Source organism: Symphalangus syndactylus, chromosome 12, assembly GCF_028878055.3.
Source record: "Symphalangus syndactylus isolate Jambi chromosome 12, NHGRI_mSymSyn1-v2.1_pri, whole genome shotgun sequence".
NCBI classification, from domain to species: domain Eukaryota; kingdom Metazoa; phylum Chordata; class Mammalia; order Primates; family Hylobatidae; genus Symphalangus; species Symphalangus syndactylus.
The window spans coordinates 66,027,991-66,054,162 of record NC_072441.2 but is presented as its reverse complement, the minus strand read 5'-3'; the positions used below and the strand labels follow the sequence as shown (position 1 = coordinate 66,054,162).

General features: G+C 38.6%; 1 protein-coding gene across 5 annotated transcripts in view; it reads right to left on the bottom strand.

Moving 5' to 3' along the window:
* Positions 1 to 21,470, bottom strand: part of MAGI3 (membrane associated guanylate kinase, WW and PDZ domain containing 3) — a 280,859-nt gene extending 259,389 nt beyond the window's left edge. For all 5 annotated transcript variants that reach the window (XM_063625725.1, XM_063625727.1, XM_063625724.1 and 2 more), the window contains exon 1: positions 21,140 to 21,470. In XM_063625725.1, the coding sequence (XP_063481795.1) occupies positions 21,140 to 21,455 (316 nt within the window). In that variant the 5' untranslated portion in view covers positions 21,456 to 21,470. The remainder of the gene's footprint in view (positions 1 to 21,139) is intronic.
* Between the last annotated feature and the right edge of the window lie 4,702 nt (positions 21,471 to 26,172).

Below are 26,172 nucleotides of genomic sequence, written 5' to 3'. Positions count from 1 at the left end.
AAACAACAGGTGCTGGAGAGGATGTGGAGAAATAGGAACGCTTTTACACTATTGGTGGGAGTGTAAATTGGTTCAACCATTGTGGAAGACAGTGTGGCAATTCCTCAAGGATCTAGAACTAGAATTACCATTTGACTCAGCAATCCCATTACTTGGTATATACCCAAAGGATTATAAATCATGCTACTATAAAGAGACATGCACATGTATGCTTATTGCAGCACTATTCACAATAGCAAAGACTGGGAACCAACCCAAATGTCCATCAATGATAGACTGGATTAAGAAAATGTGGCACATGGACACCATGGAATACTACGCAGTCATAAAAAAGGATGCGTTCATGAACTTTGCAGGGACATGGATGAAGCTGGAAACCATCATTCTCAGCAAACTATCATAAGGACAGAAAACCAAACACTGCATGTTCTCACTCATAGGTGGGAATTGAACCATGAGATCACTTGGATACAGGGCGGGGAACATCACACACTGGGGCCTGTCAGGGGGTGGGGAGAGGGGGGAGGGATAGCATTAGGAGAAATACCTAATGTAAATACGAGTTGATGGGTGCAACAAACCAACATGGCACATTTATACCTATATATCAAACCTGCACATTGTGCACATGTACCCTAGAACTTAAAGTATAATAAAATAAATAAATAAGTTATTTCTATGGAATTCTTTCACAAACAAATTGTACATTTTCTGTCTTCTCTCTTTTTAAACAAATCATTCTTAATTGATTTTAACTTTCCTTGCTTTATATTGTGCTATACTGGTCTCCAAGTTCACTTTTATAGAAAAAAAAAATCAATTTGTATTCAAGAGTCAGAGAATAAATCAAGGAATAAATCAATTTCCTTCAAAGAAGCAAGTAAGTTTTGTTTAATTTCCAGCAAAATGTGTAGCTTATTTAATTCAGCAGTTTTTTAAGAATCATCGTGACTTAAAACATATCATTTCTAGATACTCGATGGTTAGAATGGATTATCTGGGAAGTAATCAGTGGCAGTAATTCCCAATATACCAGAATACATATGAAAATCTACCTATATTCACCTTATAAAAACGGCCTAAATTTGCCTTCTGAAAAAAGATACAGTAAGAGATGCCTACTAATACTATCGGAAGTAGTCAGAGAAAATATAAGACTTAAAAACAGTAATTTAACAATAAGGCATTTTATGGATCCTAAGATGATTTGTGTATGTGCCAATTTAAAAGCCTCCTGTTTTCCACTAGATTAAGGTCAGTGTATCCAAACAGCTCAGCTTTATTACTGAAACACTGCCACTCAATAAAGAGATTAAGTTGCTAAGAATAAATTATATATTAATGTTTTACATCTGTCAAGTTTTTAAATACTTTGGTAACTTATTGGTACCTTATCCCAGGTTTGGTTTTGGTTTTGTTTTACTCACCAACTCAAACTTAAGACTGATTCAACTTTTTAAAATGGAAATATCAACAATTCTTGTTCTATAGCCAAGATTACTTCTACTTTTACACAAGATCCATCTGGCTGTCTAGAGGACAGAAACAGGGTAGTGAGTAGTTAAGTTCCTTTTTTACATATAGTACTTTTTTACATATAGAATAAAAGGACGCTATCCTATGTTGATCAAAACAGTTACCTATGGCAAAATTTTAGGTGTAGGAGACAAAACAGAACCAATCACCAATAGCTACTAGGCATCCTCACTGGGCCATGTAACTACTTAGGCAGGGTTAACATAACCTGGGATATCATAATTGTTTATCAACATGACAGTCATTTCTGTGAGATGAGGCCTGGAAGTTTCCTGTATAGTTAACAATCCAGCAAATAATCCAAAATAACAGATGACTATTTGGAACCAAAAGAGGAAAAAAAAATCTTTTTTTGGCTACAAGATCTAACACTGCCTAATAAAATAATAATAATAATAATAAAGCCCCAAAGACTGAGACAATTTAGTATGAAAAATGTATGAGCTCTAGAGCCAGAAAGATACAATGTAACATTATCAAGATCTCCCAAAAAGTTCATAGTTTTTGACCATGTATTCACATGTCTAGGACGGTCATAGCCAAAATAATTTAAAATAGTAAAAGAAAAACAAAATTAATTATTATTATGGCTTCTGGGTGGTAAATGGTTAGTAGCAATTTTTTGTCCTGATTATGGAACTTTTGAATACAGAACTGTGGCAGACCTAGGATTCAAATTTAGGACTAAGAACAAAAATCCAGGCTCTAGACCTTCTTCTAATATAAGAGGCTTCCCAATGCCCCAAAAGAATTGTCACTCAGAAAAGATGAAGCTGACTTATATTTCAGTATATACAAAGAATCTCAAAATGCAGGGTATTCCGTAATTAATTTATTTTGGACAACAAAATACTGTTACAGAGGACTCTGGTAAGAAGACAGAGAAAAACAACACATGGAGAAAGACCATCCTCAGGCAAGAGAAGTGGAGCTGCCTGAAGAAATGTGGTGATAAAAGACGGGGCTAGGAACCACTAACATCTTCCTCATACTTTCCAGAATCAGTTACATTAGGCAGAATATGTTTAACAGTGTGACTTGCAGAAAAGTTCCTACAGCCTTGCTTGAAGTTCTGTTATTTGGGGTCACACAGGAAGTTAAGAGGAAAATATCCCTGAGTAGGTTTAGCAGTGATAATTCCTCACATGAGTATAGTATAAGCTAGTATAGAACAGATTAATCAAATAACTTTCCTGACACCCACCTATTACACAATGGAAAAATGCCAAGTGACAGTGAGTGCCAATAAGAAAGGATGCTGAGACTAGACAGTCAGGAGACAGTGTGCAGACACAGAAAAGTAATACCAAGAAGTAAAAATGAGAGTGGGAAAAGAGAAAAAAAGTAACAAGGTACCAAATGTTAATTTCACTTTACAATCTTACCTATGTTGAACATGACTCACTGGAGCACTGACCTCCTGGGCCCAAGTGATTCTCTTGCCTCAGCCTCTCATATAGCTGAAACCACAGGTATGCACCACCACACCTGGCTAATTTTTTTATTTTTTGTAGAGACAAGGTCTCACCACATTGCCCAGGCTAGTCTCGAACTCCTGGACTCAAGCAATCCTCCTGCTTGCCTCCCAAAGTGCTGGGATTAAAGGTGTGAACCACCACAGCCAAAAAGAGAAGGTTTTTAAAAGTAAACTTCTAGTTGAAAGATACATCCCAAATAAGTTCAAATTGATGTCAATTTTGGTCTCCTCTACCTTTATACTTTGCTAATTCTTACTAACAAGGAACTAAATTCCATTCCATTTCTCTTTTTCCTTGTCAAATTTGGAGGAGTGAACTGGAAAAAAAAAGAAAAAAAAAAAAAAAAGAACAGATCCCCTTTTTAACCCATGTGTGTTCCTCTTGAAACTTTCCACCAAAGAGAAACTCTTCTTGTCAAAGGTATAAAGATGCCTTCCAGTATAGAAAGTGTTTACAGATTAACTTAAATTTGATAAGTTTTTTGCAGCATCAGTAATAGACCAATTTTATCACTATAGTCTGCTGGGTAGGTCTAAATTACTGCACTAAATAGCTATAAAATTAATAATAATATATGGCAAAGTACAGAACTATTTAGGTATCTTCGGGGTGAAAAATACAGAAATAAAAAGTAATAGATTGATCCTAGAAAAACCTCTGAGGGAAATAAATTTAGGACTGGATTTTGAAGATGTGTAACAAATACTTTGGCCGCAACTAAGTATTCATATTGGGTACTAATGGGAAATGAGTTCGGGAAGACATGAGCTGAGAGAGTTGTTGGAGGATATTAAATTTTAGAACAGAGAATGACCACTTCAAGGAAAGAACATAATGCTCTATTGGGTTAATTTCCTTAAAATCCAAATTCTGAGAGCTCAATAGTGAAAATGTTTATTTTACAAGAAAGCATAAAAATAACATCAATATGAGACAATTAGCTTGACTTTTAAAGACAGACAATTAGTTTGACTTTTAAAGACAAACATGTCTCATATTTCTGTACCAACTTAAGTCATTATTAACTTCCAGGTTGGATACTGACTTAACTGATAACCTAGCTAGTTAATTCCATATGATAGAGACTAAAACAGCGTATTTTCACTCCTTGGAAAATAAAGTGCTTACACAAAGCAAATGAAAAATCTGTTTGCCCTTCACACTACTAGCTATTGATTCAATTCTGTAGCCTATGTCAGTCATATGCATATAATTTTACCAAAGAGGCTGAAGTTTTGCCTAGATTGAATAAGCTTCTCTACCTTTTTGAACTTGTTTTTATTATATTTTTAAACAAACATACAGCAAAAAAAGAGAAATTTCAGAAAATTGACACAGACGTCAAAGACTGAATTACTTTGAAGTACGGAACTTGAATCATTCTCTTTTATGATATCTAGGCCTTGTATGGGGCTTAGTGCATAGTAGGTATGCAAGGCACATTTGCTAATTAAAATGCAAATGCCTTGCCAATAAGAGGATTAATGCTTGGAAGAATCCCAAGCTACTTTCCTGAACCAAACATCTGAAAATGTTCCAATTCTCCAACATTAGAAGGTACTTTCCAACAAGTCCTAAGTGCCGTGCTAACACTGTAATCCAGTCAAATGCAACTGTAGTACTACATCTTTTGCATTTTTGTCTTAGAAATTTGGGTCTAAGAGATTTTAGCACATAAACGAGTTCGTGGGAAAACTTGTCCCATTTCCAAATTTCACTTTTATTCTTACAAGTTAAAATATAATCAAATTAGAGTCCTGGAATAATGGTAACCTGCATGCTGATCCTAGATTCACCAGTAACTAGCTATACGACCTTGAGCATATTTTTCTCCAAGCTTTAGTTTTCTCATCTGTAAAATTAGAAAAACTGGGCATTTAAAAGCCTTTCTTGTAGAAATGCATTGCAACTTACATTGAAAGGCATAAAAAAAACAAGATAGATTGATGGATGGAGGAATGGGTTAATGTACAATAGAGCAAGTAGAGTAAAAAGTTAAGAAAATAATCTTGGTGGTAGATATATCTCCTTCACACAAAAAATCTGATCACTCCACCCAACCTCCTGTCTTTCCTATTCCTGGAAATAGTACCACCACCAGTTACTCAAAGCAAAAACCTAGAGGTTCTCCTGAAGTCCTCTTCCTTCCTTACCTGCAATCAATCAGTTAAGTCTTATTTAGTTCCTCTTTCAAAACATATCTCAAATCTATCCACTTCATTTCACTGCCACTATTCTCATTGTAGTCCAAGCCATCATTTATTTTCATCCAAACTAAAGGGTTTCCCTTCTTTCACTCTTGCCCTCCTTCCACATCACAAACAATGACTTTTTGACATACATACCAATCATTCTCCAACTTTATACTTTCCAGTGGCATTAAGAATAAATAAAATCCAAACCCCTTACTGTGGCTAACAGACCTCCACTGGTCCCTGTCTACTTCTTCAATCTGATCCCTCTCACTTTCACCCCTCATTTAGTTGGTGCCAGCCATATCAGCCTTTCTATTCCTATATCGAACCAGGTTCTCATATTTGTGTTTTACAATTCTCTCTGAGTAAAAAATTTTCAGAGGGCAGATGCCTTCCTCCCAGTCATTCAACTCACAATGGACATGTCCCCTCCTCAGGGATGCTTTCCCTGGCCACCCAGTCTAAATAAACTTCACATTAAAAGTGCTAAGGAAATCCTCATCTGCACTGTAACATTTTTCTACCTATCTCCTGTAATCAGAGGAAATTTTTTTTTTATTTACTTGTTTTTAGAGAAGGGTCTCACTATGTTGCTCAGGCTGGTCTTGAACTTAGGCAGTTCACCTGGTCTCAAATCTCATGAGTAGCTGGGACTATAGGCCTCTGCCACCACACTCAGCCGTTAATACTTTAACATTGGATTAACATGCCTCAATTGGATAATTTTTTATACTTCAATAAGAAATCCCAAGAGATTATTTGCTTTTCAAAAATCTATTTTCTTTTTTTTTTTTTCATTTATCATCTTATGAAAGAAGAGGAAAATCCAATTTGAACCAGTATTTTTTTCCTTTTTCTTTTTTCTTAGAGATAGGGTCTTGCTCTGTCACCCAGGCTGGAGTACAGTAGCACGATCATAATTTACTGCAGCCTCCAACTCCTGGGCTAATGTGATCCTCTTATCTTAGCCTCCTGAGTAGCTGGAACTAAAGGCACGTGCCACCACACCTGGCTATTTTTTTTTTTCCTGTAGAGAAAAGGTCGCACTATGTTGCCTAGGCTGGTCTCAAACTCCTGGGCTCAAGCAATCCTCCCACCTCAGTCTCCCAAAGTGCTGGGATTTACAGATGTGAGCCATCATGTCCGGCCCACTATTATTTTTTTAAGATGATTTTTTTAAAGATGGGGTTTGGTTTACTAAATGCAATCCAGTTCAAATCTCTAAAACAAGGGCACCAAATTAAAAGTAAAATATTATCTACCTTGAGGCCAGGCTTCTGGAATATTTTTAAATCTAGAAAGAGAAAAAAACATATATACCGATGTTCTGGGGGTAAAGAGCAGCTCCTGAATATGTAAGCAAAACCAAACACAACAGAAAAGAGAATACCACTTTGGGTTTATACCTAATCCCTCAGACTGAACAACTCACAATGGAGAAGTTAAGAGCACTGCAATCGGCTGACAGGATCTATACAAGGTCAGTTTTTTCTTTGGAAAGCAGAGAACCATGGGAGAAGCAATCAGAGTACAGAGAAAACAAAACTGCAGAGGGAGCAAATCAAAGGCAGCAGAGAAGTTGAGGTTGTGAGCCACAGACACAGACAGTCCAGATCTACAGTCTGCACCTTAGCAGTTACTAAAGGCGTAGGCAGGAGCTACAATAGTAAAGAGACAGATATCACCAATGCCCCAGTATTGTACAAGCAACTACAATAGTCTCCACAATGTTTATACATGAAAAATATTACTGAATTTTTAAAAATGTTATTTATAAGTGGCATTCCTCAAGACAGCTTTCAGTCTTTTTTTTTTTTTTTTTGAGACAGTTTCACTCTGTTGCCCAGGCAGTATGCAGGTGCAAGCATGGCTCACTGCAGCCTCGACCTCCCCGGGCTCAAGTGATCCTCCCACTTTAGCCTCCCAAGTAGCTGGGAATACAGGCACACACCACCATGCCCAGTTACCTTTTATTGTATTTTTTTGTAGAGATGGGGTTTTGCCATGTAGCCCAGGCTGGTCTTGAACTCCTGGGCTCAAGCAATCCACCTGCCTTGGCCTCCCAAAGTGATTTCAGGCGTGAGCCACCACATCTGGCCTTTCAATCTTATTCTAGTGTAAAATGTGTTGGGAGAGGGAACTTGGACTAAATACTTACAAGTTACGAATATCCTGCTCTGGAAATTCTCATATATCACACTTCTCCCTGCCTTCTTCAGCTTATTTATCTACATCAGAAAATCTGAACTCAAACTTCTAACATACTGCCTCTTTTTCATGAGAAGATGGCACATAAGCATAAATAAATAAACAAAATTAAAAGTAAATAAAATTCCACGGTATTCTATTAAAGCTGGCAACACAGAGAAATTCATAATTTCATATAATTCCAAGAGCAAGAAATAAAATAGGGCTGAATCTCATGAAAACTAGGCTTGTAGGATGATTCTAGAATAATTCTAGACCTTGGAGTGAAGAGTTTTGTGGCCCTTCCCTCCAGTGCTCTGCTATTAACACCACTTGGTTCTACATCATGCATTAGGTTTTTCTCATCGTTTTTCACTCATAGTTTCTTCTCCCATAATTTTAGTTTGTACATGGTTTCTCATGGCCTCTCCAACTTTGATTCTCCCTCCCCGCTCCCACAATCAATGTGATATGTTCAGGAAATGCCAACAACTACCACCATAGTCAACTGTGATAACAGTGAAAAGGGAGCTGGGAAGGTATGTACAGTAGCAAACCACTATATAGTGTTTCCACCATACAGATATAGTAGATATAAAGAAATTCAAAAGCATAAATAATTGTAAAATGTGGGCAAATAATTAGGAAATAATTTGTTTTGAGTATTTATTATCTTTGTTTTTATTAAATTATTATGCAACTTAATTCTTAAAAATGGCTGTTTGACAACTCACAAAATTCTTGAAAATTTAACAATTGGTCTTGCAAAAGAATACAGCCAACTCACTTCAAAACCTCTTAGCTGAAGGTCCCACCCTTAATTGGAAATTCTTTCCTTTTTGTCTTAGTTCAAAAGATAATAAGCCCCACTCATCTTTTCAAGCTACAGAAATCACAGGTTGCTGACCAGCCAATAAATTGATTGCTTTGGGCGAGGTGCTCTCCCTGCCTGTGGCTTGCAGGGGAGGTTCACATCAAATGATATCAAACATAGATGTCTCAGCAGCAGTTATAGGAGGTAGGAGAGATACAAGCTAACCTAGGACAAAAAGTTACTACAGATGTTAAAATCCCTTGGCCCTATGATCATTCCAACTACAGGCCATTATGCAAAGAGAAGCTCACAGAAATGACAGTGAGTCATCAAGAATGGGCTAAATTGTAATTAAAATACTATGTTTAAGAAGATGAGTGCCTGGGAAAGGATCAGCTATCACTCAGCGACTTCCTCCTTGTAGTATGCCTTCCTGAAACGCAGAAGTTGGAAAACTAAAAACTGTATTTTCCAGACTCCTTTATAGCTAGTATTGTGGATGCAAATCTGATTCCACCATTAACATGCAGGACACAAGATATGGAAGGCAGAAGTAAAGCAGAGCCCCATTGGCCTGTAGCTTTCAGTGGCTTTCAGCTTGTACACAAGGTCATGAACATGTCAGTATCCAGTCTCCAGCTTTGAACTAAAACAAAAAAGAATTTTCAATTAAGGAGGAGAAGTGTCAGCTAGGAGGTTTTACAGTGATGCAATGGAGTTGGCTGTACTCTCTTGCAAGGCCAATTATTAAATTTTTATGAATTTCACAAATCAGTTGTCAAACACAGCCACTATTAAGAATTTAGTTGCATAAAATTACAATTAAATTATATTAAAAACAGAATTAATCATTTTCTAATTATTTTATAGACAATGGCAGAGGCAGCAGAGACCAGATTCATCATAACAGCATCTAGTCACCAGTTCACCGGCATCAAGGAGAAGCTGTCACAGCAATGGCCAGATCCTACATTCCAGACTTCCAGCAGTTACAATGTTAACAGCAGTGGCTGTCGTGATCACCTGGATCACAGCTATAGTAGCATTTTCTTGCCACTGTTTCAGTAGCAACCTCCTGATTGCCACTTTCCTGACTGTAGCAGAGGCAGCAGCTCCCACTGTGGACTGTTTCAAGGTGTCCTGGAAATCATTCTCAGAGGCTCAGCCTAGAGCCCAGCCCTCCAGCCCTTTCAAAAGATTCCCTAAGCAACTAATTCCCTGCATTATATCCCTTTCTGTTTCCTGCACTGAACCCTGACTGATATTGCAAAGGAGTATGTGGTAAATGGATTGCAGAAAGATTTTTTCATGTCCACACTCATGCTGTTCTTCTACAGACCTAAAGAGCCCAAGCGAGACTCCATCATTCCCATTAGTCTACCTAACAAACATAGTTTCCCCAGAACTGCCACCTCAATCCCCTTTCTTCAGTTTTGCCTCACAGGGAGTACCTTGTCCTCTGCTGTGGCCAGCTTTACGTGGCCTGAGACATCTTCCTGTCCCTCACCCAGCAGGAGCACAATCCCTCTTCTCAGTTATGCCGTCACTGCAGCCGAACAAGCTTGAGGACAGTAAGCCAAAGGTATACTTGACAGTTCATCTCCCACAACCCTGAGTGTCCTCTTGCCCTAAAATTTATCTTCCCCCAATGCATCCCCTAGTCACTCAAGGAAAAAAAATAAAAGCACAGCTGACTCTAAATCAGACTTGTAGCATCAGCCCCACAGAGAGAGCAAGAAACAGTGTTAGCAGTCTACCATATAGCAGGAACTATTCAGAAACATTTTACTGAAAGCATTGTGAAGAATCTCCGATAGGAAAAATGATTCTTCAAAGCTAAAGCTAAAGCAACTAACCAAAATAAATACTTAACTATTCAGCTATTATACCAGCTAACAATTTTGACTGTGTAAATCTTAATCATAAGTTACAGCATTATAAAGGCTTAAAATGCCCTGAAAATCCATGGCATATAATGATTAAAATTCTTTCCTGTGCTGCAAGTTTGGGGTACCACTGCCTCTAACCACATTCATGCACACTGATGGCCTAACAAACTGAGTCTAGCACATTATACTTAGTTCCAAAAGAATGCAGATTTCATAAAGAAACAGAGTATGTTTAACAGGTCCTTTTTTCGCCAATTTTCTACATAAATTCTTATGCCAGAAACTAGAACAATGAAAGGAACCAAACAATCTGAGTTCTAGTCTCTGCTCTACCATGTTTATGCTATGACTTCTGCCATTGCTAAGCCTCAAATTGTTTATCCATACACTAAGATTGGATTGCTGTGTTTCCTTCCACTCAAGTGACTGACTTTAGCCCAGAGAGAAAACATAACAGCGCAAACGCTTAAAGAATAAGAGGTTCCAACAATCCACAACCTGCTTTACCTGCCTCTTCAAAGGATCCATCTTAGGTGTGCAATACTCGAAGCCTAGAAGGAGAAAGGTCTACTTAAATGCAATGAGTTATTCTTTTATCTAGCTTAGCTAAATTTTATTTAAGCAAAGTGTACTTTTGTAAGAAGGGTCTGCATACTTATAAAAGATCCCTAATTCTAAAATACATTCCTTTCTACATTCACCAGAACATTTTCTAGGCTCTGTCTCAGGTAAGTGTGCTAACACCTTCCTGGTGAGTGAATTACAGAGGAAGTAGAAAGGAAACACAAGAACAAAATATTATTTCTAATATACAATTTTCCCAAGCATATTTATCCTAAAATATGTATCTAATATATTTATCTGGGCTTTTATATATTATAGAGAATATTTTCAGTAATAAAAATATTCTGCTGAAAATATTCTCTTACAAATGTAGCAAGAATACTAACTTTCTGCTTGATTAGCAATTCTTGGAAATAACTACTTTATCATACAGCTTAGCTGTACAGATTAAACTGCACTGCCACAAACTCTGTTTTGAAACAGAATCAAGCAGTAAAGCCTTTATTGTAAGTACTTGCCCAGTGTTTTACTGCATTTAACACCCACGCAAACAATTCAGAATTGTGGTTTTTCCTTTTACTAGAGAAAGGAAGACAGGTTTTTTGGATATAATGAACTAATATTCTATCCAGAAGGTAAAGAAAGACTCAACGCTGTTTCAGTTCATAATTCTTCCTGTGAGTCTGTGTGAACTTTCAAGTGTTAATCTCTCTCTTAAACTCAATTTTCTCATGTGTAAAGGGAGATGATAATATCTGACTCATAGAGAATAAAAATACATAAAGTTCTTTATAAGAAAACATTAATGCTAATATATACATCCTTATAAACCAAATGAGACAGGTATAAAATGCCCTGACACAGAAGTTATTACTCTAAATGACAGCTAATACATTGTAATCAGTCCCCAATATTCCTATTAGAGTAAGGTTGTCTGAACTTAGGGTTGTCACCCAAAGGAGGCTGAAGTGTCATTTCAGTCATCAGCATTACATTGTGAGATTGCTCTAGTTAGCAAATCTAATTCTATTCAAAGGAAATTAAAATTTTCATTAGCATGTGCATTCTAACTTAAACACTGAAATTAGTGAATAGAATTCTTAGCTAAAATTAATAATATTTTGACAAAGTATTCTGCTGAAAGCTACCAAGTTGGATTAAGATACAATTCTGTGAACAGAGGTAATAAAGACTATTATCATTTTACTAGATTTCATGGCTTAATTAATCAATATATGGAATTAATATTGGAGAACTCTAATTATTACAGGTTTTTGAAGTAGAAGCAGTAATTTTCCAAATATGGTCTAAAGTCATCCGAAGGGTGCCCAAACCAATCTAACAATACAAAGTACTTGCTATGATGATTCTTGTTGGCAAATCACACCCAGTTCTATGAATGTTCATTTTTATGTACAATAAGTACATTCACCAATAATCTACCAACATTTAATATTCACTAAAGATCCAACTACCAGATGACACTTGGCAAAACTACAAAACTCCTACTGTGTATGGCATATATAAACTCAAAGTTATTACTAAAATTATTATTTTTATGGCACCAAAGCTGAAGACACTGATATAGTAATAGAATATAAAAATAGTATGAAATGTTATTTGGAGCACCCACCCCTCTCTTTCAACTGTCTACCCCTGCTCTGAGTACCTCTGTTCTCCCAGTGGAGGCTGTAAAAAACTTTAAAAAGGGGATCAGATTTTATCCTGCAATATCTGCCAAATAACATTTTTGGTAATTAAACAGGTACCACATAACACCATACTTAAGTAATGTTTCAAAACTCTTATATACCCATTTTATATAAGAGTCAGTGAAGCAGTTCCTTTCACATAATTTCCACGAAATCATCATGGTTAAAAAGTATTATTAGGGAGCCCTCAGAAATACTACAATAATGATGTCTCAATTTGTGTTTAAAAAGACCATTGTTTTAAAAGCAAAACCCCTTGGAAAGTAATTCGTTTAGAATTTCATTTTCAAAATGGTAGAATAAAATTGTTTTAAAAACGTAATTGTTTAACTAGGCTAATAATATTTTTCTCAATGCCAAAGACTGTTAATCTTCCAAAGTATTCCATCTCCCTAAAAATCAACAGCATTGATTTAGAGAATCTTATTCGATTTTTTTCAAAGAAAATTAAATAAAAATTCCAAGAAATACTTTTAAATTGTGCACATTAAGGTATCAGTATTTCAATTTTTTAAAGAAATAACTTTTAAATAAAAGCAATTTTTTATTTAAAAAATTAAATATGATAATATTTGAGTAAAAGCAGTGCCTAGAAATCAAATCAGTTTTGGTTTACAGCCAATATCTGTTTTTCTAAAAATGATAGTTTTATGACAACTGTGTACTACTGCTGGCCTCAAAGTTAAGAGAGATTGAATGTTTTAAAAGAGATCATTTCCTGTAGTATTGATTCCTCGGCATCCCACCCTTTCAAGAGCTCCCCCTCTCTTATGTTTTGGGGTTCTGCTACAGTTATTAATCATATTATGTTATTTATACCCAGCTGCAAGGGTAGACATGTCCCCACGCCTGACCAATCATGGCACTTCATTGTCCTCTCCTCTCTCTACAGTAATTGGTCCAAGAGATGGGCACAGGGCCAAAGTCCCTGCATGAGATTTGTTATTAGACTCCAAAAAGATGAGAAGCTTTAAGGACCCTGTATGACTTGGGGGTTCAGAGCTACCTTCACTGCTATACTGACAGAGTCTAGCTGAGAAAAAATCCAACCCGGAAGAAAAGAGAACCAAATAATAATTCTAATGACCAACACTTGAGAACATGAAGTTAGCTGTTACTGATCTATGCCTGGATTTTAATGTACGTAAGTCAATAAATTTCTTCTTAGCCTACATTAATCTCAATAGCATTTCTGTCACTTGCTACAGAATTCTTACAAATACAGAAACTGATATGTAAATTAAGATTTTTTTCTTTCCTGCTGAGATCTAAGCTATATATCACAAGATACTTGCTGCAAACTAGATAACCATATCCAAAGAGTAATATATCTCTAGAACAACTCCATTAAAGTGAATTTTTAAAAGTCATTTTATTGGAGGAAAAAGCAAAGCCAATTTAGCTTAATTCTATTTAAGTTCAGAAAATGAAGCATTAATAAATACTTGTTTTTTTCCTACCTTGTAGGATATTTTCCTTTCATAAAACTACTTCTGTTAAATGCCATTACGTATAGTAAAATCCCATTTTTCATAGTCATGTGTAATTCCCAATCAGAACAACAATGAGATACAGGCTTGCCTCTCACAAACTCCCCTGAAGCCAGAAAACAATAATTATGTGTTTCAAATTCTGTGCAAAAAAACAGCACAAGCAAAGAGGTTAAAATGCCAGAAAGTTTTAATTAAGTAGATCGGTCATCGTTCACATTGTATACCCAAGACAATAAAAAGGGAAGCCTCCAAATAGAAAAGATCTTAATTATTAATAAATTTGAAACAGAATTTTTTCCAATTACCACTGCATGATATTTTTTAAAACCAAACCCTAAACTCCAAATAAATTACGGCAAAAAAGTTTAACCCTTTATAACCCATACAGAGTCTCTAAAACAATATCTCTCAGTATGTGTTAATAAAACAAGTACCTAATCACCTATAAGGAAAGCGTGTCCTTTCTCAGGTATTTAGATATGTCATAAGTCAAATTATGGTCCTCAAAATGCAATCTATGTTCCCCCGGCCATGTTGGGATGACCGAAATGGGTAGGGGCTGCAGCTAAGTGGGTTGCTGCTCCTGGGAACCACTGCAATGCAGCTGAGTGGCTGCATCAGGATAAACTGCTAGGGTTCAGGGAAGAATGGAGATATAACGATGCCACCCTTCTCACTGGAAGCCAATCGGCTGTGACTGTAACAAAAGAGAAGGCAGGATTAAGATGAAAATATATTTTTCAATTCCCTTTTTCCTAGGCTAGCAAATTGTGTTTTCCCATAAAACTGGCTAGACTTCCAAAACAACCCAAATAGGGCTATTAACCATAAGGAACAGAACTAATGGTACATTAAGGGTTAAATAAAAATATTCATAGTATTACATTATGAGTGGAATGAGGCTGAAGGCAGAAATAGCATTAAGCACCTTAGAGCATTATTTCGAGGAGATAACACATTTCAAAAAAACTTACATGAGACTATTCATAATGGAACTACCTACACATTTAAACAATTAATATGACCTTCCCTCTATTTTCCAATTATTCTATAACGTGGATTTTGTGCCCTTGTACAAAATAATTACCAATTATTCTATAATGTGGATTTTGTGCCCTTGTACACAAACACACACAAAATTATTGAGATGGACCACACTGTAAACCTTTCTGTATGGAACGTTTTTGCCCTGTGTTTTTTTCCTCCTCTGCTTCTTACCTACTACTGGAAAGACCCTAATTCCACTCAACCAAAACCTGTCATCTTTCAAAACCAAAACAAGTTCAAAATTATTCACAATTCATTCCTCAACCACTCAAGTCAGAAAACAAGGGCAGATGGCGTGGATCCTACCAAGACATTAAAAAGAAAAAAAGAAAAGAAATCATTCTTTCACTTCATGTACACATTTAACTTCCATAAATTCACTATACATACCTAGACGAGGATAATTTCTTAGAATTAAAAGTTTTTTGTAAAACATATCTTTTAATGCAAGCAAATTACTTCATCTGGTATTCGACCAAAAAACTGCAATTGGTTCCAACATGGGTGGAAAAGTGGCATGTAGGACTCATCCTACAAACAGTACAATATAGTATTTTATGCACAATTTAAGGGCTTTTTGAAAAGACAGTTTTGCTTATATTTGATTTCCCCCTTTTTGTAATGACTTGAGAACCCAAATCCTTTCTAAAATGCAGCTCCACAACTTTTTCGAATAGCACACTATGCAGCCAATTAGTCTCATTTTCACCAAAATTCATACTAAGACCTACCTAAAGAGTTTTAAACACTGGCAGAAAAGTGAAAAAGGCAAAACCCTTACTACAGGTATTCCTTACCAATGAGTCATTAAGCTCCTACTAAATTGCCAGCTTCTTGAAGACACACAATTTCTGACTCATGTTTATATCGCCAGTGCTAGCTCCATGCTGGCACTTGGTGGGTGCACCACTAAGTGTTTGCTGAGGGAACGAATGCGTGCCAGTAATAGGACTTCTTATTTTTTCTGTATTAAATAAAATATGCATCTTTTCTTGGAAAACATTCTGAATAATAGTTGCTCTTCAAAAACAAAATATTAGCAAGATATTTTGTTAGCAAAATTAGCTAAAAGAGCAATGAATGGATTTGCCTCTTTGCCTACAAACATGTCTCATAACACCAGCTTCTAAGTTTCTGAAACTCTTACTTTAGACAATAGTTTTAAATTCAGGGCATTCACTCTGTCTACCAAAATGTAGTATTTCAAGAAAATTATTGCTCAAAATTTCAGAAGACAAAAAATAATTTATTAAAGGTGAAACAGTTCTAGTCTTCAGTACCAAAACACTTATCTTTTGTCAAATCACACACACACACACACAACCCTGACATTCACAGATTTTGAAATTGTTAAATAATATTGAAGTAATCCATAAAAACAAGATTCTCTTTCAACGTACTCCCAAAACACTGAGTCCCCCCAGTAATTACAAAGCACTTACGGGTTACATAGTAAAGACTCTGTATGAAACTATCACTTGAGAAGATTAGGCACTGACTTCATAAGTCAGACACTTGAATGAATTTAGAAGATTTGTTTTGCCGCCAGTTTACATAAATTAGCAAAAAAAAAATCACAAACATTTGTCTCTCATAACAAAAGGTTTTATAAAGTATATCCCAGGATCTCAGAGGAAAAATAATGTATACGTCCCAGGAACACAGAGTTATGTTACATGAAAATCAGTTTTAGCAAAAAACTGAATAAAATTTAAAATCATCTAAAAATCAAATGGCCAAATGTTAAGTATTTGTTTGTACCAGTAAGATAGCAAGAAATTAAAGAATTGTTAAAATGCCTCAACCTAGGAAAATAAAGTTTTACAAACTAAATTACAAAAGTCTGGGGGTGAGGGCAGGATCAATAAAATACCCAAAATGATATACTAGAAAATGATATATGAGAAAAGTTAACAAAAGTATGTGTGTGTGTATATTCATATACATATATACATATAATATATATACACACATATATACATATACACATACTGAGATATTTGGATATAGTACTCTTAGAAAATGATGGAGAGAAAATATTTTTTAAGTACAAAGATGTTAATGATATAATAAGAGTCATCAAATATCATGCAAGCAAATCCGCTTGCAATCGCTAAGGTGTAAGCCCATTACTCATATGAATTGAAGGTGTCAATGAACAGAATCCGAAACCTGAACCCCTGAGTTATTAAGAGCTTTAGGGAAAAAAGAAAAAAAAACTACCAAAATTTGAAATAGTAGGAAATTTTCAACTTCAAGGTTTATCAAAATGTAATGCTACTTTCCCTAGCAAAGGGGCTTGGCTTGCTTCTTTTTCTATTATTTCTAAAATAATCTCTAGGTCTCTAGATTTTCTTGTTTTAAAAAAGGTATGAAGAAATGTATTGTAAACCTGGGAGGCTAACAGTCAACTCTAAATTCTCTTACCTTTCCCCTCCTCATATATTACAACCACCTAAACAAAACTCATCAAAAATCCCAAATTACCCACTAAAAAAAAAAAAGATTCAAGAGATAAGAAAGGCACAGCATTATTTTTATTTGAGTAACATAAATATTTCTTATTTTAAAGCATCCAGTAATGTTTCTTCACCAACAGGAAGTGTATTTCTAGGAATTAGCCCATTTTAACAAAACTCCCTTACAAATTGGATGTCCCAAAGAGTCAGCAGTGAAGACTTTTACCTACATTTAACATTACCCAGGAACTGTTTCAACTTGGTTTTTATTTAAACAAACTATAACACTGTTTCCTATGATTTCCATCCCTGGATACACTACTTGCTTAGGGTAGTTGAATGTAATGTGTGCATGATATGGCAGTAGACAATGATTTCATGTATTTATTGTACTGATACTTAATCTCTGGAATAAAATACACATAATTTACTGAAACTTACTGAAAGCAAACTGCTGAAATATGAGCTTAAAGGTGTATGAAGAAGCATAAAACTCTGCACAATTAGAGTCTGGGGAATTTTAGAACAAAATTCACTACTTGTATATTAATCAGAATAGAAATGGTTTAAGAATATATACTCTGTAGTAAAATCAAAGAAACTAAACCTAGTCATAGTACTGTATCACGAAACAATTTCACCGGAGGTCCAAAGTTCAACTTTACTACTGGGAAAAGACAAAGTTCAAACTGAAATGACAACTTTTCTCTTTGCAGAAAAATAAACAACAGGGTCATAATTAAGAAACAGGTAACTAATTGAGCCAAGCAATAGGTGAAACCAAAGATTCTTCTATAAGCGGGCAAAGTACTGACTACTAAGTACTACACTAATACTAAAACAATAAGAAATTACCTAATTGATTCAGGAAAAGCTTCAGATTAGAAACCGTATTTTAAAGAGTAACTTTCAATTCTCTATTAAAGATTATAACAACAAAAAAAGGGGAAAAAAGTCAAAGCTAAAGACAGTAGCTGCCAGAAAGATGTTAAGTCACCTGGCTGATGGTACTGGCTTTGGGAGGGCGACCCTCAGCACCTAAGTGAAAAGAAGGCTAGGAAGAATCGGTGCTACAAAAGCCATGTCCTACAACCCAGCTTATCCTTCTGCCATGGACTTTGTCAGAAGACAATACGAGAACATTTCCGATTAGTATTACATCTTACAGAAATGGTTAAATTCTACTCTTTCACTGTGCTAGTCTCTAAATGTCATGTTATGAATATGGTTTAATAAAAAGCAACTAGTCAAGAGAGTGCTAAGTACACTTTACAATACCTTATTAAATTGAAAAATCAATTTCTGTCACAAAGTTTAGATAAAAGCAAAAAATAAAACAATGTTTATGGAAAGTTTCTTTTTAAATTCCCTTACTCTATTTTCATCCTTTCCAAAATGAATCACAATAATCTTTGTCTCTTCTGAAAATATTTGTTTTTAATCAAACTCAAAGTTCTACAGATAACCTCTTCAAATTCTTAATTTCTAGTATTTAAAGTCTTGTGTTTAACCTGCAAAAATCTTGCTGTTTTATAACAAATGTTGCTTTTAAGCAAAGCCATTTAAGAAAGCCATTTAATATAATACCTAACATGAGGCTATTAAGAAGCTAAGAATACTATTTTTAAAAGAGATTAAAAATTTTAAATTACAACCTGCTTAGAAACAATATTAATCTCAACACAGACATAATGGTATCTTGAGAAATTTCTGACACAAAGTGTCTCTTCAAAAAATAAGTGTAGTATTCAGAACTTTATTACTAATGACTACAAAATGTTCTGTGGCCATTAATATGTTATTCCCTTTTTTTTTGGCTAAATCTTTAAAATAGAACAGTGTCTGTGGCTGTCAAGAGGGCAAAACTGTATTACTCTAATAATGTCAACTACATACTGGGGCATAGGATGTTTATTCAACACAGTTAATATTACTAATGCTCTAAATCTTGAATTACTGTTAAATATAATACAGAGGTTGAGAAAAATGTATAACAGGTAGATTAAACTAATGTTATGAAATAGCCATCTCTTCAGTCTTCTAAAAAAATCACAATAATTTAGAATACACCAGCTTGCATGTCAATATATCAACTTTAAAATTTCTAAAAATAAGTTATATTCTCATCTGTGCCTTAACTAATCAAAACAAAACACAAAGCAATGATGCAGATGTTCTCATTATTCACTAACTCATGGGATGTGAACTAAGATTTGGCACCTAGACTAGTAAATGCTGTCTATATAGCCTTTTGCATATTACAGACAGTGCCTGACTAGCTGAATTACAGCCCCAAGTCTTTCTTCTGCCTTTCACACATCGCTGTGTAAGTTAGAGTTAAGAAAAAATTTTACAAATTCTCAAAACTATACAGAAAAAGCTGTTTAAAGTCTGCCAAAGTTTTAAAAAATTAACAACAATAAAAAGAAAACCTCACCACATAAATCCATACACTTAAAATGAATACGATGGAATAGGCTATAGGAAGAAAATCTTAATTATGACCTTAGGAGCATGTGAGTCTGTGTGTATACATATCCACAATACACAGACATATGTAAACTGCACCACAAACCATCAAGCCCCATTAAACTCAAGGACTATTAAAGATATATTAATATTTCCAAAGCGAGCTGCTGAGAAATGAGAAGGAGATAACATATGAAATGTTTACCCAGAATTTTCTAGCATTTTGCCATCAAGGGATGGACTGTTACCTAGCCCAGGCAACAATTAAGCAGCCCCATTATATTTTGATGCACCGTATACTCAGTAGAGCACATTCAGGAAAAACAGTTTGGTTTCTAATAATGTTACAATCACAATTCTCTCTCCCACAAACATCTAAGACGACAGAACCACATTCTATCTATGCTGAAACAAAACCAACAATGCTGTCTATAACAAATTCATAAGAACTACTACATACTATCAGATCTCACGGTATGCTGTCTCTGATCAATGCTTTGAAACTGACGAGTATGCCATAAACAACGTGCTTTGCAGCAAATTTTACTAGCATAAAAGATACCAGGGCAACAGAGGCTTCTTTAACCTACCACTTCAACAAAATTCTGTAAAATCAAAAGCGTTACAGAAGCTTTCACTTCGCTAGGCACCTAGGTCTTCCTTCAAAACCCAGACTCCATTCAACAGCTCCCTGCAAGAACACACCAGTCTGCCACACATCACATATTCCACCCTCATCGGTACTCAGACACCTGAACCACCTGGACTGACAGAGTTAGGCTGTCAGCTCTGAGGTGTCTGCTAGAGTGCAAGAAACACTGAAGCAGCTAAGCCCTTCCAGGTACACTAGGTGGTAACCTTGGCACCAAGTGCGTCTATAGTAAAGTCCCTTTTTCCCTGTTAGAAGATGCGTAAGATCGTTCCAAAGAAAATGCTACAATCCTAAGGGCCTTTTTGCACAACAGAGAGCGGAAAAGGCTGGCTTTCTCTAGTCAAAAACTCTTGTCTGCGGGGGGAGATGGAGCTACAAATTTAGGAAACCCAGCTTCTAGTCGCAATTCTGTGACAACTAGCACAGCTAGCAGAGCAACCGCGCCAAGCCAGAGCTCAGTTTTCCCATCGGCAAAATGGGACTCACCAACGCCACCCCTCCCCCTCGTCAATGAGTCAGGCACACCCTAGAGGTCTAAGATTACCCGGGACAATACGCGGTGGGGAGATGCTGCCGCTCCCAGGACGCCCACCCTGAAGCCCCTCTCCCCAACACCCCGAGACAGATACGCAGGGCCGGCGTACCTGGTTTCACAGTCTTGAGACGGATGGGCTCGCGGAAGTGGCGGATGACAGCTAGGGTGTCCCGGTTGGTGAGCCCGCTGACAGGCGTCCCGTTTACCTCCAGCAGCACATCGCCTGGGCTGGGCGCCTTGCCCGAGACGACGCAGCAGGTGCCCCCGCCGGGCTCCTCGCGGAGCCGCCCCAGGTAGGGGAACTCGCCACGCTCCGCGCCACCGCGGATCTCCGCGCCGAAGTCGCCCGGGGGCCCGGCCCAGGACACGGCGCACTCCTGCACCTTGCTGAGCCAGTGCTTCTTCTTCTTCAGCGTCTTCGACATCCCGAACCCCGCTGCACCATGGGGGAGACCCCGCGCGGGCCGCCGGGGCGCCGCTCCGGCCCCGTCTCAGCCCGGGGGCCCTGGGCGGCCCGCGAAGCCCGGTAAGGGGGGCCTCGCCGCTCCGGCCCCCACCCCGCGACCACAGCCCGCTGGGCGCCCGGCCGCTCCCAGACCCGAGACGCCCCTTGGACGCCCCTCCCGGCTGCGCTCCCCGGGGCTGACCGGACTCCGCTAGGGCACACCGCGGGTTAGGCTGAAGAAAGGAAAAGGGAATTGTCCCCAGGCGGTTCCAGAAGGGGCTTCGGGCGGGGTCACTGCCGCCGGCTGGTCCCCGGGCTCAGCGCCCGAGCGGCGGGAAAGGCTGAGGCGGGGGGGCGGTGAGGTGAAGGGGGAAGAGCCGGGAACGGGAAAAATCCGTCGGGGGCGCGCAGAAGCGCGCGTAGATCCGTCGCGGGATCGATCGTGGCCGCTGCGGAGCTGTAGCGCGGAGACCAACGCCTGCCCAAGCTGCCAGGAAACTGCCGCTTTCAAACCAGCCGCAACCTCCTCCTCCTCCCTCTTCCCTTCCCCCTGCCCTCGCCCATCCCTCATCCAGAGCCCCGCCCCCTCCCGCCGCGCGGCGCCCGGCGCGCTGCCGTCACAGGCTGGGCGCTTGGGAACGAGCCCCGGCACCGGACTCTCGCGCCAGGGATTGGCCCCCGGCGGGCAGGAGGCGGACCGCCAACGAGAATGAGGACCACTGGTTGGTCGGTGCGAGTGGAGGAGGCGGGCACTAGAATGACTGAAGTTTAGAGAGGGTGGAAAAAAGAAGTTTGGAGAGTGAGGGAGGGCGCAGAGGAGGGGCAGGGGAGTGGAACGGGCTGTAGGTCGCAGGGCCGGGAGAGGCCCTCCGCGCGGCAGCTGGAGCCGAGGAAAACTCGAATCCGAGAGGGACCGAGCTCCCCGAAGTGGGGGCGTGGCCGGCGAGTTAGGCGGAGACGCGGGCGGAGCCTCTGAGCCCGTGCGGGGCGCAGAGAGGGGCTGGTGTGCTTAGATTGGAAGACAACGTGCGGAGTCCTGAGCCGGCCGAGGTTCCGGGGCCTTTAGGGTGGCCTGTTACAGCCGATAGCTTGCATTGAGTGGATATTGCTTGTTCATTCGTTCATTCAACAAATGTTACTGAACGCCCATTGAGGCAGGGCTTCGGAGTCCGGTTGATGAAAGATATTATAAAATAGAGTCCGGCACTGCTGTGTGACCTAAGACAAATTAGACAACCTCTCTGAGCCGCAGCGTCCTCAATGAAAAGTGAAGATTACAGAAGATGTACAAAATAACTGCATAATGCCTGACAGCGGGTGGATGCCTCTTAAAGTTTGGTAGCTGCTGCTGGTGATGATGATGATGATGACGATGACGATTTTGTGTTAGATATTGTGCTAGGTACTAGGATTCAAGGGTGAAGAAAACAGAAGCCCCGCTACTGAGGAGGTTACAGTCTAGTGGGAGAGACTGAGAAGTACGCAGACTGCCTGAGGTGAGGGAGTGGGGTGGAGGTAGAAGGTGGATTATCAAGAACTAGCCTGGTAGCCAGCAGACCTGGTTGGAGTCCTGACATGCTACTTACTTGCTGTTTGACCTTGGCCAAATCTCAGTTAAAGGAGGTGAAGGGAGAACGAACATTAAATAAAAGATATTGTAGATCCCTTCCAGCTCTTAATTTTTCAGAAATTTCACTTGAGCTTTCTCTCTTCCCCGGCTTGACTTACACTCTTCCCTGTCTTTGGAATGCCCTTCATCTCATCTCTTTTAAAACTCCTATCCGTCCTCATCCCAAATGCCAGCTCTTCCAGGTAGCTTTCTCTGATTTCTTGCCCTCAAGTGGACAGTGTTTTCTCTGAGCTATGATCTTTGTTTCACTTTTGCAGCATGACATTTATTTGTATAGTCTCCTGTCTCCCTTTAATAGTAGGTGAAAGCCCTTATTTAACTCCACAGAATCTCACCACACCTCAGATAGACTGGACCAAGCTTCAATAGCTGCAGTGATTTCGTTAACACCATTGTATCAGTCAGGGTACTGGCAGGAAACAAATGGCATTTTGCAAAGATGTGGGCAGGGTGTGGGAAACCACAAGAGAAGCTGGAACCCTGAGGCTACAGCTCCTAGATCTGTCCAATCAGGGGAAAGAACAGTTACCGAAAAATCTAGACACAGAGGGCCACCTGACAGGAGTCTGTGACCTTCAGTCAACGGATGCAGTCAGCCTAAGTAAACACCCAGCAAAGGACGTGGGGGATTTATATCTAACTCACCACCCTCCTCCAGTCTCCTGCTGGTGCATGTCAATGACCAAGTCCAACCAGAAGCCAGAGGGCAAGGGAGGCTTTTGATGTAGTTCATATCAGTCCGTTTCAGAAAAGGAAACAGTGCATCTGAGGGGAAAATATTCAGCACGGACACCATGTGGGTGGCTCAGATTTACCCATATCTGAGACAAAGCTTGGAGTATTTTTTTTCTAAACTACTACCTATACTAATGGATTCCTGGATAAAATCTTCATGACCTACACATCATCTGTTTTTGCTGGAACTCTGGGAAAACATCTTTCTCTGTCTAGATTGAGCTTGCAGTGAGCCGAGATTGCGCCACTGCACTCCAGCCTGGGCGACAGAGCGAGACTCCGTCTCAAAAAAAAAAAAAAAAAGAATGCCTTTGGCCTCAAGGAACAGAATATTTGGCAGTAGCTTAAAGCATGAGGTCATTTACTATATCTTTAATAAAAATTTCAAGTGCAGATAGTTTCAGGGTTAGTCGAGCAGCACAATCATGTCATCAAGGACCCAAGCTCTTTTTTGTGTTTGTTCTCTGCCATCACATGCATGTGAGCTTTTGTCTCCAGGTTTGTCACCTCTTAATTGCAATGTGGCTGCCATAGCTCCAGACATCACATCCACAGAGGTCACTGCACAGGGCAGGAAGGGAAGAAAAGGAAGTGCTGTCCCCCATTTTTATGAAAGAGAAAAATATTTCCCAGACTTTAGAATCTTCCTTATTGTCCAGAAAATGGTCACATGCCACATCAGACCAGTCACTGGCAAAAAGAGATAGGATTTGCCACAGTTCATTAAATTGATCACAAGTCACCCCTAAACAAAATGAGTGTTCTGATTGAGAGCAGAAAAGGGGAAATAGTTGCTAAGTCGGCATCCAACAGTATTTGCCACATGCCTCAACCATGAATAAGTTATATTCATTCTTGGGCAGAAAACTGCAGTGGTTCAGAGCTTGAGCGAATCAGACTGCAAGTCCCAGCTTTTCTACTTAGTAGCTCTGTGATCTTGAGCAAGCTATTTAACCTTGCCTATCCTCAATTTCCTCATCCACAAAATGGGTTTGATGACAGTGTTTACCTGAGTTGTTGTGAGAACTGTATGAAGCTATTTGAGTCAAGTAATTTGAGTCAAGCTATTTGATAACATAGGGTGAAGCATAGAGCAAACAGTAAATTTTTATTTTAGTTTGTGCTAAATTGTACTATCTTTGACAAAGCTAAAAACATTGTATTAAATTCACCCATCTTAGTAAGCTTTGGTTCACTTTTTTAAATATTCTAGAAATAAGCTACCCATGCTATTGAATTAATTCTGGTAGGATATTATTTTGGCAATTATTACATAAAGGGGTCATATTATAAGCTTCTATCTCTAAAATGACACCTAATTAAATAATCATATTGTATTCATATTTATCGCGACTTTCCAAAAATAATAGTTGGTTTAATAGTTGTGATTTCCATTGGGGAATATTAATAAACCAAACAACATGGAACAAAAATAATAAAAATAAATGAGGCAATTGAATTTGGTGATCTCCAAGGTTTCTTTGGTCTATCTCTATCTAATCTATAGAGCTAGAGATAGCTATGTGTGTTAGGCCATTTTTGTGTCATTATAAAGAAATACCTGAGGCTGGGTAATTTATAAAGAAAAGAGGTTTAGTTGACTCACAGTTCTGCAGGCTGTACAAGCATGGCGCTGGTATCTGCTTGGCTTCCTGGTGAGGCCTCAGGTAGGATTGAGTCATGGTGAAAGGTGCAGCAGTGGCAGGCACATCACATGGTGAAAGTGGGAACAAGAGAGGGTGGAGGTGCCACACACTTTTAAACAACCAGGTCAGGTGTGAACTCACTCATCACCAAGAAGGTGGCACTAAGCCATTCGTGAGGGATCCGACCTGTCCCCATGATCCAAACACCTCCCACCAGGCCCCACCTCCGACACTGGGGATCACATTTCAACATGAGATTTGGAGGGGACAAATATCCAAAACATATCAATATGTTTCACTATGGAAACTTTACAAGTTCAGTCCCAAGATGGCTGCAGAGGCTCCAAGTATCACATCCACACACAATAATGGCTAAAGACTGAAAGGAGGGAAGAGGATATTTCCTTTCCTCATTTCCTTTTTGTAGATCAAGGAAGCCTTTTCCCAAAAGGCCTCCAGCAAGACTTCTCCTCTAGCTTCTTGGCCACAGTTTCCCAAATTTCCTTTACTAAATGAATCTTTGCCAAGGGTAATGAAATATCCTATTACTTATCCAGTGTCACCTCTGGTACTCTGAAGGGGGCCCTGCCTCTTTGGCTGCACAACATAGGGACAATACTTGGTGGGGAGGGGGTCTCTTAGTAAATACAGGGAGAGGAGATTAGCTTTTGGGTAAGCAACTCACA